The sequence below is a fragment of the Chiloscyllium plagiosum genome, unplaced genomic scaffold (genome assembly GCF_037043375.1).
Source record: "Chiloscyllium plagiosum isolate Xiang-an unplaced genomic scaffold, Cpla_swu_hap1 HiC_scaffold_4, whole genome shotgun sequence".
Taxonomy (NCBI): domain Eukaryota; kingdom Metazoa; phylum Chordata; class Chondrichthyes; order Orectolobiformes; family Hemiscylliidae; genus Chiloscyllium; species Chiloscyllium plagiosum.
The window spans coordinates 19,592,117-19,604,884 of NW_028270142.1; the positions used below are offsets into that span (position 1 = coordinate 19,592,117).

The 12,768-nt window shown below is 39.0% G+C and overlaps 1 protein-coding gene across 30 annotated transcripts in view; it reads right to left on the reverse strand.

Moving 5' to 3' along the window:
- Positions 1-12,768, reverse strand: part of LOC122549365 (band 4.1-like protein 3) — a 180,268-nt gene that overhangs the window by 118,711 nt on the left and 48,789 nt on the right. For all 30 annotated transcript variants that reach the window (XM_087986006.1, XM_087986008.1, XM_043689073.2 and 27 more), the window contains exon 3: positions 12,211-12,420. In XM_087986006.1, the coding sequence (XP_087842132.1) occupies positions 12,211-12,420 (210 nt within the window). The remainder of the gene's footprint in view (positions 1-12,210; positions 12,421-12,768) is intronic.

Consider the following 12,768-nt stretch of genomic DNA (forward strand, 5'->3'; position numbering starts at 1 on the left):
CTAAATTTTATTATTTTCTCTGGTCTTACTGTTCATAATGTAAAACATTCCCAAGTGTATTGCCTCACACCTTTCTGGGCTGGATTACATTTGTCACTGTTCTGTCCAGCTCACCAGTCTGTTGATATGTTCTGGCAGTTTATGGCTATCCTTCACAATTTTGCATCCAACCAATTTTTGGTATCATCCACAAACTTCTTGATCATACTCCCTACATTTAGATCCTAACCATTATTGTACATCACATAGAGCAAGGTCCTCAACAGTAAGGACTCTGGAAAAAGATTTCCAGACACAGAAACATCCTGCTACCATCAGCCTCTGGGCCAATTTTGAATCCAGTGTGACACTTTCTCTTGGAGCCCATGGGCTCCTACTTTCTTGGCCAGTCTTCCATGAGGGAACTCATCAAAAGGCTTGCTACAGTTCACGTAGGCATCAAATGCATTACCCTCATCAATACTCCTGGTTACCTCAAAACATTTTATCAAGTTTGTCGAAAACAAACTTCCCCTAACAAATCCATGCTAACTATCCCTGGTTAACCCCTCAACTACAGATATATTCTGCCATTTGAAATTCTTTCAATAACTTCCCCACCACTGACATTACACTGACTGACTCGTAATTTCCAGGTCTCTTTTCTAATAATGTGACATTAGCAGCTTTCTGATTCTCTGGCACTTCACCAGTGACCAGAGAGGATCTGAAAGTAAGCGAGCTGCTCTTTGGAGAGTCAGTGTGGACTTGATGGACCGAATGGCCTGCTTCCACACCATAGGGACTCTATGATTCCACAGGGTACAGGATGTGTCAAAATAGGCCTGAGCTCCCCAGGCACATCTCAACTAGACGCATTATAGACGCTTACTTTTATTTTACCCTGACTTTTAAATATAGATCAGAAAATCTTATTCTTGGTAATGAGCCCCCTTCATTCTAAAAGTGAAGAGGCTAAGTTTTGAAGTTCAAAATTTAATTAAGTAATTAAGCTGTAATTAGTCTTAGCTTAAAATCAAAATTGAGTCACAAGAGATGTAAGAGAAATACCCACCCATTATCCACCTGCTTTCCTGTAATATCATTCCTAATTTTTTTGCAGTCATTCCCTATGGTCTGTCTGCTTTGGAGATCTCTCTGATTTCATGAGTTAGAGGAGAACTGACGATGACGTTGCAATAAGAGATCAATGCTTTCCTCTAGAACCTGCAGAAGCACACCTTTACGTCCCCAAACATGCTCACACATTTCTCAGGCTAGAGAACAGACATTACTCAATGGGGCAGCCATGGTTGACATGCAGCAATTAAAAGGCAATTGGAGCAAATTATTTCATAGGATCGCAAAACTATGGATTTTTTCATAGTCCAAGCAGTTACACTAAAAGCCCATCTCTATTCAGCCACAGTTTAAATTCATATTTACATTAATTTTGAATATTACAGTCTATTTTTAAGTAGTTTTTACTTAAGTGGTTTAAAATCACTATCTCACATATTTTACTTAGTCATTGTTGTTTATGTTTTCTTTCTTCATCTTTGCAGAATATAGATTTTTCCTCCTTTCAAACCATCCACGCATCCCTGCTGCTTATTCTCTTACCTTTCATTCTGCCATTATTTTAATTGTTGAAATATAATGGCCTATCAAGGCAGATCAAAACGACCTGGTTTATTCAGCATTCTCATAACTGAGATTGTAATGATATGCATATATAAATGATACTCTGGTACAATTTAGGCAGAAGGTTTATCTTCTGCCAAGAATACAAACATTAACATCCCTATGGAATACAATGGAGCAGGCAAGTGCCACTATTAAATGGACCTACTAACAAGAGATGGGAATAAATCCATTGAAATGGTGAAAGTAGATAGCTTTCATTATCTAAGGTATATATTAGTGATGTAGATGCTCAGACTGGTACAAGTTCAGTACAGGCAGATGTCTGCCAAATTACCTTATTTCCTCCCTGTGGAGCAAATGACCTACCTTCACCTCAAGCTCAACTGATAATCTGAATTAGACATGACATTCACAACCGGAGACAAATCACGAGTTTTTATAAAATTACTGAAAGAGTAACATTTATTCAAACCCGCATCTTCTTGTGCAACTTTACCTTCACGAACTATTAAAAACTCTCTGTTGCTAATAGTGATTACTAAGCAAATCCATTGGTGGGACTAGATTGGGTTGGGATATCTGGTCAGCATGGACGAGTAGGGCCAAAGGGTCTGTTTCCATGCTGTACACCTCTATAACTTTATTGGTGTTTGTACTGGTGGCAAATGGTTGCTAGTTTGGACTTCAATGAGCCAGAACCCAGTAAAGTGTTTTAACTTTAGATCAAGCAGCAATTAGGAAAAGGATCAAGTTCTCACAATTTATTCCATGGTTGGAGACTGGACTTTCCAAATCCTCCACTCCTCTCCATCAGTAATTCTTTCACAAAATACAGTGTTAGATGGAAGGTTGGAGTGGAGGGTCAGGTACCATTGTACAGGAATTTTGGCCTTCAACAGCAGCAGTGTAAATAAATGACAAATAAATACTGCAGCTGCTAAAAATGCAAAAAACAAACACATCCCTGAGGATGTATAAAGAGAGGCTAAGTGTGCTATTATTAGAAATTGGCTCATGCCACTGCCCCAGAAGAAACAATAGTCTCAGGTTTTTTGGTCCTGATACCAACACCAGTTGGGTAATAGAGCATTAAAGTAATTATAAACAATATAGTTATGATATTACATCATAACAGGCTAAAAGTATTAAGCTAGTCATAATCGATTTTAAACACAGTGACAATAGGACAGGCATCTACAGCGTAGCCATTGAACCACATGGACCTGAGCTCTGGCAATCCAGCTGCCAAAACCCAGATAAGTTCATCCTCTTCGTGTTATCCTTACTTGCTACTTTATTTTGTTTGAATCTTGCATGCGTGAACGGTGGAGAAGGAATCTTGTTAGGGTTGCAACCTCACTTCTGTTAAGTCACAAACGAGAACAGCAAAACCTGACGTCAGAGTGTGTCTGTCTGTGTGTGTTATGGGCAGGACACAATGGCAAAAAAGTGTCAGCCTTCCTTTCATGAAAAAGAAAAATACCATCCATAGTAGGCCCTCAGCTCCTCAGGTTTTCCTCCGCCATTCAAGAATAAATTGGTTCAGCAATAGATTGCTTCACTATCCAAGATCTTTCAATTCCCTTTGTATCTAAAAATCTGTCACTTGAATTCATTCATTGTCTGGGTTCTAAGTGAAGAATTCGAGAAGATTCACAATGCTTTGAAATCAAAACGTTGACACTCCAAGTCCTAAATGACTGACTCCTTATTCCAAGATTGTGACCTTCTAGTTTCCATTTCTGAGCCAGGGGCAAACACTTGCCCAATCTCCAAACTAGCCAAAATTCTGAAGGAGTTTGATGTTTCAATCAGAACATCTCTCACCTCTTCTAAACTCTAGACAATACAGGTTGAGTATTCTCAATTTCTCATCACGGGACAATTTCATTCCACAAACCAATCCAGCAATCCTTTGTTACACTGCCCCTAAGGTAGCATATCTTTTCTTAAGTAAGGAGAACAAACTATCTACTGTACTCCAGATGTGATCTTAGCAAAGCCCAATAGTTGCAATAAGACTTATTTTTATTCTTGTACTTGATTACTTTTGTAATAAGGGTTTTCCTTACTGCCAATGTCAGACAAAATGAACTTGCGGTCCACCTTTTCTCTTTATCCCTTCTCCTGAACAATCCAGATAGACTCCACGTCAGATAGAGTTCCCAGACGACTGGAAAATGGGTAATTAAACGCCCTTGTTTCAGAAGGGAAGGACGCAAAGACAGAAAACTATAGGCCAGTTATCCTTACTTCAGTCCTTGATAAGATATTAGAGGTTATTAGGGGTTGCAGAGTACTCAGAAGCGCATTGTAAAATAGGGCTGAGTCAGCATGGCTTTGTCAAAGAGAAATCATGTCTAACTAACCCAAATCTATTAGAATTCTTTGGAGTCATAATGAATGAGTTAGTTAAAGGAGAGCCAGTGGACATCATCTATTTGGATTTCCAGAAGGCCTTTAACAAGATGCCACATAGAAGGCTGCTAAGTATGACAAGAGCCCGTGGTGTTAAGGGCACAGTACAGGCATAGAATAAACATAAGAGCAGGAATGTATTGCTGAGGTTGTAGAAGGTTTTGGCCAGAATGCACATGGAATATTATCAGCAATTTTGGCTGTACATCTAAGGAAGGAAGGGCTGGAGTTGGAGGGGGTCCAGAGGAGATTTACAAGAATAATCCCAGGGATAAAGGTCTCAGCATCTGAGAAGCAATTGAGGACACTGGGTCTGTACTCGATGGAATTTAGAAGGATAAGGAGGATCTGACTGAAACTTAAGAGGATACTGAAAGGCTTGGATAGAGTGGATGTGGTGATGTTCCCACTAGTAGGAGAAACTAGCACCTGATAGCACAGCCTCAGGTAAAGGGATAACCCTTTAAAACGGAGATAAGGAGGGATTTCTTCAGCTAGAGGGTGGGTAATCTGTGGAACTCATTGCTACAGAAGGCTGTGGAGGCCAAGTCATTGAATATATTTAAGACAGAGATAGATAGGTTCTCGATTGGTAAAGGGATTAATTGTTATTGTTGGAAGGCAGTAGAAGATGATTGAGAAACGTATCAGCCATGATCAGCACAGCAGATTCAATGGGCCAAATTCAGTTCCTATATCTTACAGTCATAATACCAGGGTTTGCTAATCATCTTACAATCCAAAGGAATATAGCTAATTCTGGAAGACCAAAACCAATGCATTCAACATATTAGGACTACCTCTCAAGAGTCTGGGGTACAGACCATCAAGCCAAACAGATTTGCCAACTTGACATTCCATTACTTCCTCTTACCTTTTTTACTGAGATCCTTAAATTCCTCATTCTCACTGAATTCTTCTACTTACAGACAGCTCTTTTGCGCCTTCTATCACAACGTGTTTAATGTCTCTGCCATTACGACTGCTCCTTCACCTATTAGGAACCTCAGCTGGTGTCTTCCTTTTTCAGCACGTGTACAGAAGCGTTTGCACTCAGTTTTTAGATTTCTAGTTTGTTTACTCTCTTATCTATTTTTCTTCTTAAACAATTGTTGGTCATCCCTTAAGTTCTAAGTTTGTCCCATCGCTCTTTTTGGCAACATGGCACTGGATCACAATCTGTAACTTTTCATTTGCTGTGGTTTCACTCCTTTCTCCTAAAGATATATTTTCATTCATCAAATGCATTTTTGTTGCAAGTTATGAACTAGCTGCTTAAAAACTTGTAATTGGCTATCCACATCAGACCTCCAAATAAGGTTTCCAGTTAAATTGCATGAGCTTGCATGTCAGAGCTAATTTCTTTCCATTGTTCAGATTTAAGACCCTTCTTTTGTCCTTAACTCAGTCAGAGTGTAAAATGCCATCATTTATTACATTTTCAAAACAAAAATATCATATTTGGGTTATTCTTCCCGAGAGGCTTCTTGACTACAACGTTAATAAATCTTCTCTTACAGCACATCTGTTGTAAAATGGTCTCTTCCCTGTCTGGTTCCTTGACATATGGCTCTGGGAAACTAGTTTGAATGCATCCCAACAATGCCCTCTACACCTTATTATACTAAAAATTTGGCTTGCCCAGTCTATATCAAGGTTGAAAGTAACTCATTACTACTAGATATATTAAAACTACCATTTTAATATATATGCCTTTAATCTCCTGCTCTACTTTGACACTTTAACGGGACCTATACATTACTTGTAGCAAACATTATCTGCCCAATATTGTTTCATTTTGGATGTAGTTCCATCTAAAATGACAGTCTTTTCTCTATGGTTCTAAACATTTCATTTGCAGAATAATTTCACAGTGGTCTTTGTTCATTTAGAGGACGTCATTGGGACCACTCTTATGCTAAGTTTATAAATTACCTAGTTATTTAATCTATTGTTACAACGGTGTATTGTTGAATCAAAATGCAATGTAATGGTTGCAAATTCATTGTGATAGCCACCACATTATTGTCATGTGTGATTACTGCTCATTGGTGCAGACATTTTCCATTCATTTGATCAGCCTGAATATTGAACAAGACGACTTGCGTGAGGACTTATTATTTTCTTCAACTCCATCTGGTTATTCATTTTCTTTCAATTACATTCTTACCCACTTTCATATCAAGCGATAGTGAAGAACTTGTTCAGATGGCAACAGTGCAATATTTGAAAATATTATGCAGTCAGGATTATGTTTCATTATAAAATAAAGGATATTTTTTGCAACACATCTATGGTCAGCGCTTGAGACAATAAATGTTGACTGTTTTGAACTGGTTTCTAAATCAGAGTTAGTTTTCACATAAGCTGTGCAATACATTCTGTCTTCCTTAAGGTAATAACTTAAGGTTTTCAACAGAATCCCACTGAATCCAATCAAAGCTTATCTTGGTGAGAAAAATTGAAAGAAAATTACCAATTTCAGTAGTATCTCATATCATCAGAACTTATTTCAGTTAAAGGAAGTCGCTGTCACCAATAAAACTCTGAAACCATCATTCTACATAGCAGCTCAGAACTCGAAAATGGGACACAGATAGATCATTTCAACAGATTCCAGAGGTTCTGGTTCACAAGGCAAATCTCAATACTCAGCAACTTTTAAAATGTAGAAAACTAGCGAGCAGCAACAAATGTAGCCAATGCATCACTTCATCATCTACATTAGAAAATAATGACTGATTTCAGTAGAACGGTACAACGCATTAATCTGAATAAAATGAAATGTTTCATACAGCAAATGACTCACATTATTTGCATGTAATCTTAAAACTAAAACCGCCTTTCGGTATACTGTACACTCCTAAATGCTTTCAGAAATCCCATTATTTAATGATTTGGAGATGCCGGTGTTGGACTGGGGTCTACAAAGTTAAAAATCACACAATACCAGGTTACAGTCCAACAGGTTTATTTGGAAGCACTAGCTTTTGGACCGCTGCTCCTTCATCAGGTGATTGTCCTGATGAAGGAGCAGCGTTCCGAAAGCTAGTGCTTCCAAATAAACCAGTTGGACTATTATGTGGTGTTGTGTGATTTTTAACTTTGCACATCATTTAACAAGTCATCTTTATCTATTCAACCGTGATAACTGCAATATTTAGACATTGCACCAACAGTCAGCACAGTGGCTCAGTGGTTAGCAATACTGTCTCACAGTGCCTGTGATCCAGGAAAGATTCCAGCCTCGGGCACCTGTGTGTGTCAAGTTTGCAGATCGCCCCAATGTCTGCCTGGGTTTCCCCTGTGTGCTCCTCCTGCAGTCCAAAGATGTGCAATTTGATGGACTGGCCATTCTAAGTTGTCCATAGTGTCCAGGGATGGGAAGGTTAGGCGAGTTAGCCATGATAAATGCAGGGATTGGGTAGGGGTGTGAGAATAGGTGGGATGCTCTTCGGTGAGTCATTGTGTAGGGATTATATAATTAATTAATAATATAGACCTCGACTATTTTCTCTAGTGAGATTTGTGAAATGGCTTTCCAATCATTTAAAAAGTGAATTGCAATTATTCATTGTATAAATGAAAAGAAAACTACAAATTACATAGTTTGAAGACCTAGACTGTGTAAAATATTTTTTGAATATACAGCTGTTAGGATACTCAAGTCAGCATTGTTTCAAAGGCAGTACACATATCAGAGTCAAAAAGGCAGGGTTCAATCCTCATGTGAATTACACATGTGCCTAATCTTGCACAAAGGAGCAGTGTCTTGGTAGTAATGCTATTACTTAAGTGAGAAGTTAAAATGAGGTGCTATTTGTCCTTTCAGATGGTTGTAATAAGGTTATAGAGTCATAGAGATGTACGACACAAGAACAGACCCTTTGATCCAACTCGCCCATGCCGACCAGATATCCCAACCCAATCTAGTCCCACCTGCCAGCACCCGACCCATATCCTTCCAAACCCTTCCTATTCATATACCCAATCCAGTTGCCTTTTAAATGTTGCAATTGTACCAGTCTCTACCACTTCCTCTGGCAGCTCACTCCATACATTTACCACCCTCTGCCTGAAAACGTTGCCTGTTAGGTCCATTTTAAATCTTTCCCCTCTCACCCTAAACCTATGCCCTCTAGTTCTGGACTCCTCTGCACCAGGGAAAAGACTTTGTCTATTTATCCTATTCATGCCCCTCATGATTTTATAAACCTCTATAAGGTCAACCCTCAGCCTCCGATGCTCCAGGGAAAACAGCCCCAGCCTATTCAACCTCTCCCTATAGCTCAAATCCTCCAACCCTGGCAACATCCTTGAAAATCTTTTCTGAACCCTTTCAAGTTTCACAACATCCTTCTGATAGGAAGAAGCCCGGAATTACATGCAGTATTCCAATAGTGGTCTAACCAATGTCCTGTACAGCTGCAACATGACCTCCCCACTCCTGTACTCAGTACTCAGACCAATAAAGGAAAGCATATCAAACACCTTCTTCACTATCCTATCTACCTGTAACTCCACTTTCAAGGAGCTGTGAAACTGCACTCCAAGGTCTCTTTGTTCAGCAACACTCCCTAGGACCTTACCATTAAGGTGTATAAGTCCTGCTAAGATTTGCTTTCTCAAAATGCAGCACCTCGCATTTATCTGAATTAAACTCCATCTGCCATTCCTTAGCCCATTGGCCCATCTGATCAAGATCACATTGTAATCTGAGGTAACCTTCGCTGTCCACTACATCTCCAATTTTGGTGCCATCTGCAAACTTACTCACTATACCTTTTATGCTAACATCCAAATTATTCACAGCTAACATAAAGGGAAAGCAACTCATAACAGGAAAAGAAACACTAATATAAAAGGGAATTCTCAAAGTCTGCAAGAGGCATATAAACTGTTAGCGAGTGGTTAAAGGAAGAGTAGGGCCAATCAGAGACCAAAAGGGGAATTTACAGGGGCAGGTAGGGGCATAACTAACGCATTAAATTAATACTTTGCAGCTGATTTTACAGAAGACAATGCTGCCTAAATCATGGTGACAGAGGAAGAAACTCTGTCACTAGAATGGATCAAAATTAAGAAAAGGAACAAGTCTTGGATTGAATGTTGGCACTTAAAGTTAACAAGGCACCAGGAAGGGATGAGTTGAATCCATGGATTTGAAAGATGAAGTGAGGATAGAAACCTGCAGAGGTACTGCCCATAATATGTTCTGGACTTTTGGGAGGTGCAAGACGACCAGGCATTTGCCAACATTTCAGCATTATTCAAAAAAGCTAGTCAGGCCAATCCCAACAATTACAGACCAGTTAAACTTCAGCAGTGGAAAACCTTTTGGAAATAATTGTTTGGAATAGAGTGAGTAGTCACATGGAGAAACGGGGTGAATGAGAAGAATCAGCATGGAGGTCTAAAGGGAAAATAGTGTTTAATTATCTCGAAGTGTTTTGAAAGGTTATGGAAAAGGTTGACAAGGATAATACCTATGTTGCTGTATACATGGATTTCCAGAAGGCATATGATACAGTGCCTCACAACTAACCTAAGGAAAGTTGTAGGTCATGGTGCAATAGGAACAGTGACAATGTGGATACAAAATTGGCTGAGTGATAGAAAATGGAGAATAATGGCCAATGAATACTTTTTAGGCTGGAAGTAGGTTTGTAGTGGAGTTCCCCAGACAATGGTTTTGGGACCCTTAATTTTCTTGATAGAAATGAGTGATCTGGATCTTGGCGTGCAGGGGACAATTTCCAAGTTTGCATACGACACCAAACTTGGAAGAATTGTAAGCTATGAGGAGGGAAGTGTACAAGTCCAAAAAGAACTTGCCAAGTTGCTGGAGTGAATGGAGAGTTGGCAGACAAGGTTCAATGCAAACTAGTGTGAGGTGATGCACTTTGGTAGTGAGAAAAGTTGAAAGACAACATAAAATGGGCACACAATTCTAAAAGGGAGTGTACCAGCAGAGGTACCTAGGTCTATGTGTGCTGAGATCACTGAAGGTGGCAGGACAGGTGGAGAGAGCAGTAAATAAAGTGTAGTATTCTCGGTTTTACTAGTCTGGATAAACAAGAGCAAGATAGTAATGTTGAACATATACAAGACAAGTGTTAGACCTCAGCTGGAGTACTATGAATTTTTGCAGGTGCCACGTTATAGGAAAGATGTGAATAAATTGGAGAGATTGCAGATGCAATTTACTAGAGTGGTTCCAGGTTATGAGCTGAGGCATACAGATAGACTGAAGTAGTAGGGATCATTTTACCTGGACAGAAGGGAGCAAAGAGGAGATCAGATTGAGATTTTCACCATGACAAGCAGGCAGAGCACAACGAAGTCAAGAATGAGAAACAAGAACGAGAGTGCAAAGGTTAAAACTCAATGCAAACGAAGCAAAGGTGATTTGTTTTCCCACAGAGCTCGCAGTTAGAGTTTGGAATGCAATATGTGAAATGCAGAGGAGATAGGCTCAGCTGAGGCATTTAAGAGAATGCTTTATTGGATAATAATTGTGTGCAGGGTTATGGGAATAAGCAGGGGATAGTACAGCCAGATTAGATAAGATAGCTTGTGTAGGCATGATGAGCCAAAAGGCCTCTTTCTGCACCACAATACTTATGTGAATTCTGTGCAATTTGAAGATGAGCTCAAGGATTCCCCTGCTGTCATGGCCATATGCAATCCTTAAACAACAATGATTATTTTTCATTTATCTGAATGAAATTTGTGGAACCTTGCTGTTTTCAAAGTGATCACTGTATTTCCCCACATTACAACAGTGATTGTATTGTTGAGGGCTTGAGATATTCAAATGCCATGAAAAGACACCATACAAATTAAGTACACAGTATAAAAATTATATGAAGTGCCATGCTATTTACAAAGGCTTCATTTTTGATCTGGAAAGCTGACATGACTCATTTAATTAGATGCAACACAATCTCTGAATCTCTGCCAATTTGCTGAAAGAGTTAGCAGAAGTCCTGATATATTCTATTTCGCTGGTTGTGTTGTGACTCCTATCCAGAATTCTAAGTGTGGGAATCTAGAGTTTCCTTCACTCTCATTCACCCATTTCAGGTGTTCATCATGTCAACTCAGGCACCAGTGGCAGAGTCTATGGTCCCATACAGGTAATTGTTTCCTTATTTACAGGGGAGGTACTAGCTGTGGTCAGAATTTTACACTGACTGTTTCAAACCACCTCAGTGGTCGGGGTCTGGCAGAGAAAGAGGAAGCAGCGGAATTGTAAAGTAAGTGAATAATAAAACAAAAATCTGATTAATTCAAGGATATAAAAAAATTTCAAAAGAGCCTCTGACCGCTGCACAGTTAAAACTCATATTCCTTACCATAACACAAATTACCCGCAGGCTTAAACAACTAAAATCATAACTTGACACTACTTTAAAGGATTTGCACATTTCAAGAGAAAATGATGTTGACATTTTATGCAAACTTGCTCTTTTAACCACTGATATGGTAAAATATTTCATCTCTAATGAGAACACTACATATATATCATTCAGCCATTTACACATTTTAATGTCTCATTTGTCTCCTGTAGATTTCCCACTCTCAATCATCCTTCTCAGCACATTTATAAATACCATAGAAGGTCATTAAAAAAAATACTGATGATTGCTCACAGATTTGGCTCGAGGTTTACTGTTTTACATAGCACCCATCAAAGCACCAGCTGTCATTAACCTTACAAAAAATTATTCCCAGTGCCACATTAGTACCCCCAAGTAAATTGTTAAAGTTGTTGTAGTTTGCACATTTACCAGTTTGTGTCAGTCAAACCATCTTTAAACTTACTCACTAAAAGCAGCTAAAAAACTGTCGGATGTTGCACTGTGGAACATTTTAACAAAATATCCAATTGATAGTCTGAAACAAGTTAAATGAATAACCGCAGCAAATGTTAACTACAGAAGAACTTTGATTATCTGGCATTCAATTATCCAAATTTCAGATTATCCGAACTAGATTGCAAGGTCCAGATGCATTGCTAAGCTGACAAAATACTCCTCACCCATGTCATTCAGATAATCGAAGTTCCTCTGTATTTCCATCTGTAGCTTTCTGGAAAGTACGTACTCAGAAGGGAGAGAATTCAGAAGGAGTTATTAACCAGCACCTGAATAGTCTTCTTACCTCAACCTCACATGTGTGTTCCGAGCCATCCAGGAGGGTCACTTTGCACAGCATGTTCTTTGGCTTTTTTACAACTTTGAGAGGAGATTTCGATAACTTGCTGGAAGAGGATTTCTGGGAGAGTTTGTCGTCTTCAACTTGCTGGTCGTCCTGTTGATCCACAGTAACTTTACCAGAAGCTCCGTCTGCCTCCTTTTCCCGTTCACCAATCTAATGACAGCCTCAAACGATTAGTCTCATAAGAACACATTCCACTTCATAGTTTAAACTTTACTACAAGAAGAATACAACATAGTTTTAACTTCAGCTTACCTTTAACTGTTTAAAAAAATCCTCTCAGCAGTTAGTTCTTAATGTGCCATCTTAATGGCATATGATTTTGTATTAAAATTTATAAATTTTGTTCCAAAGAGGTTCTTCCAGTAGAATCATGGAAGTGTAAGCATAGATACTGACCACCATGTGATCACTGTGCATACTCCAGCATTTTGCTAGAAAATCTCAAATTAACTCCACCATCCTACTCTTCCCCATGACTCACCATCTTGCTGCGTTTCA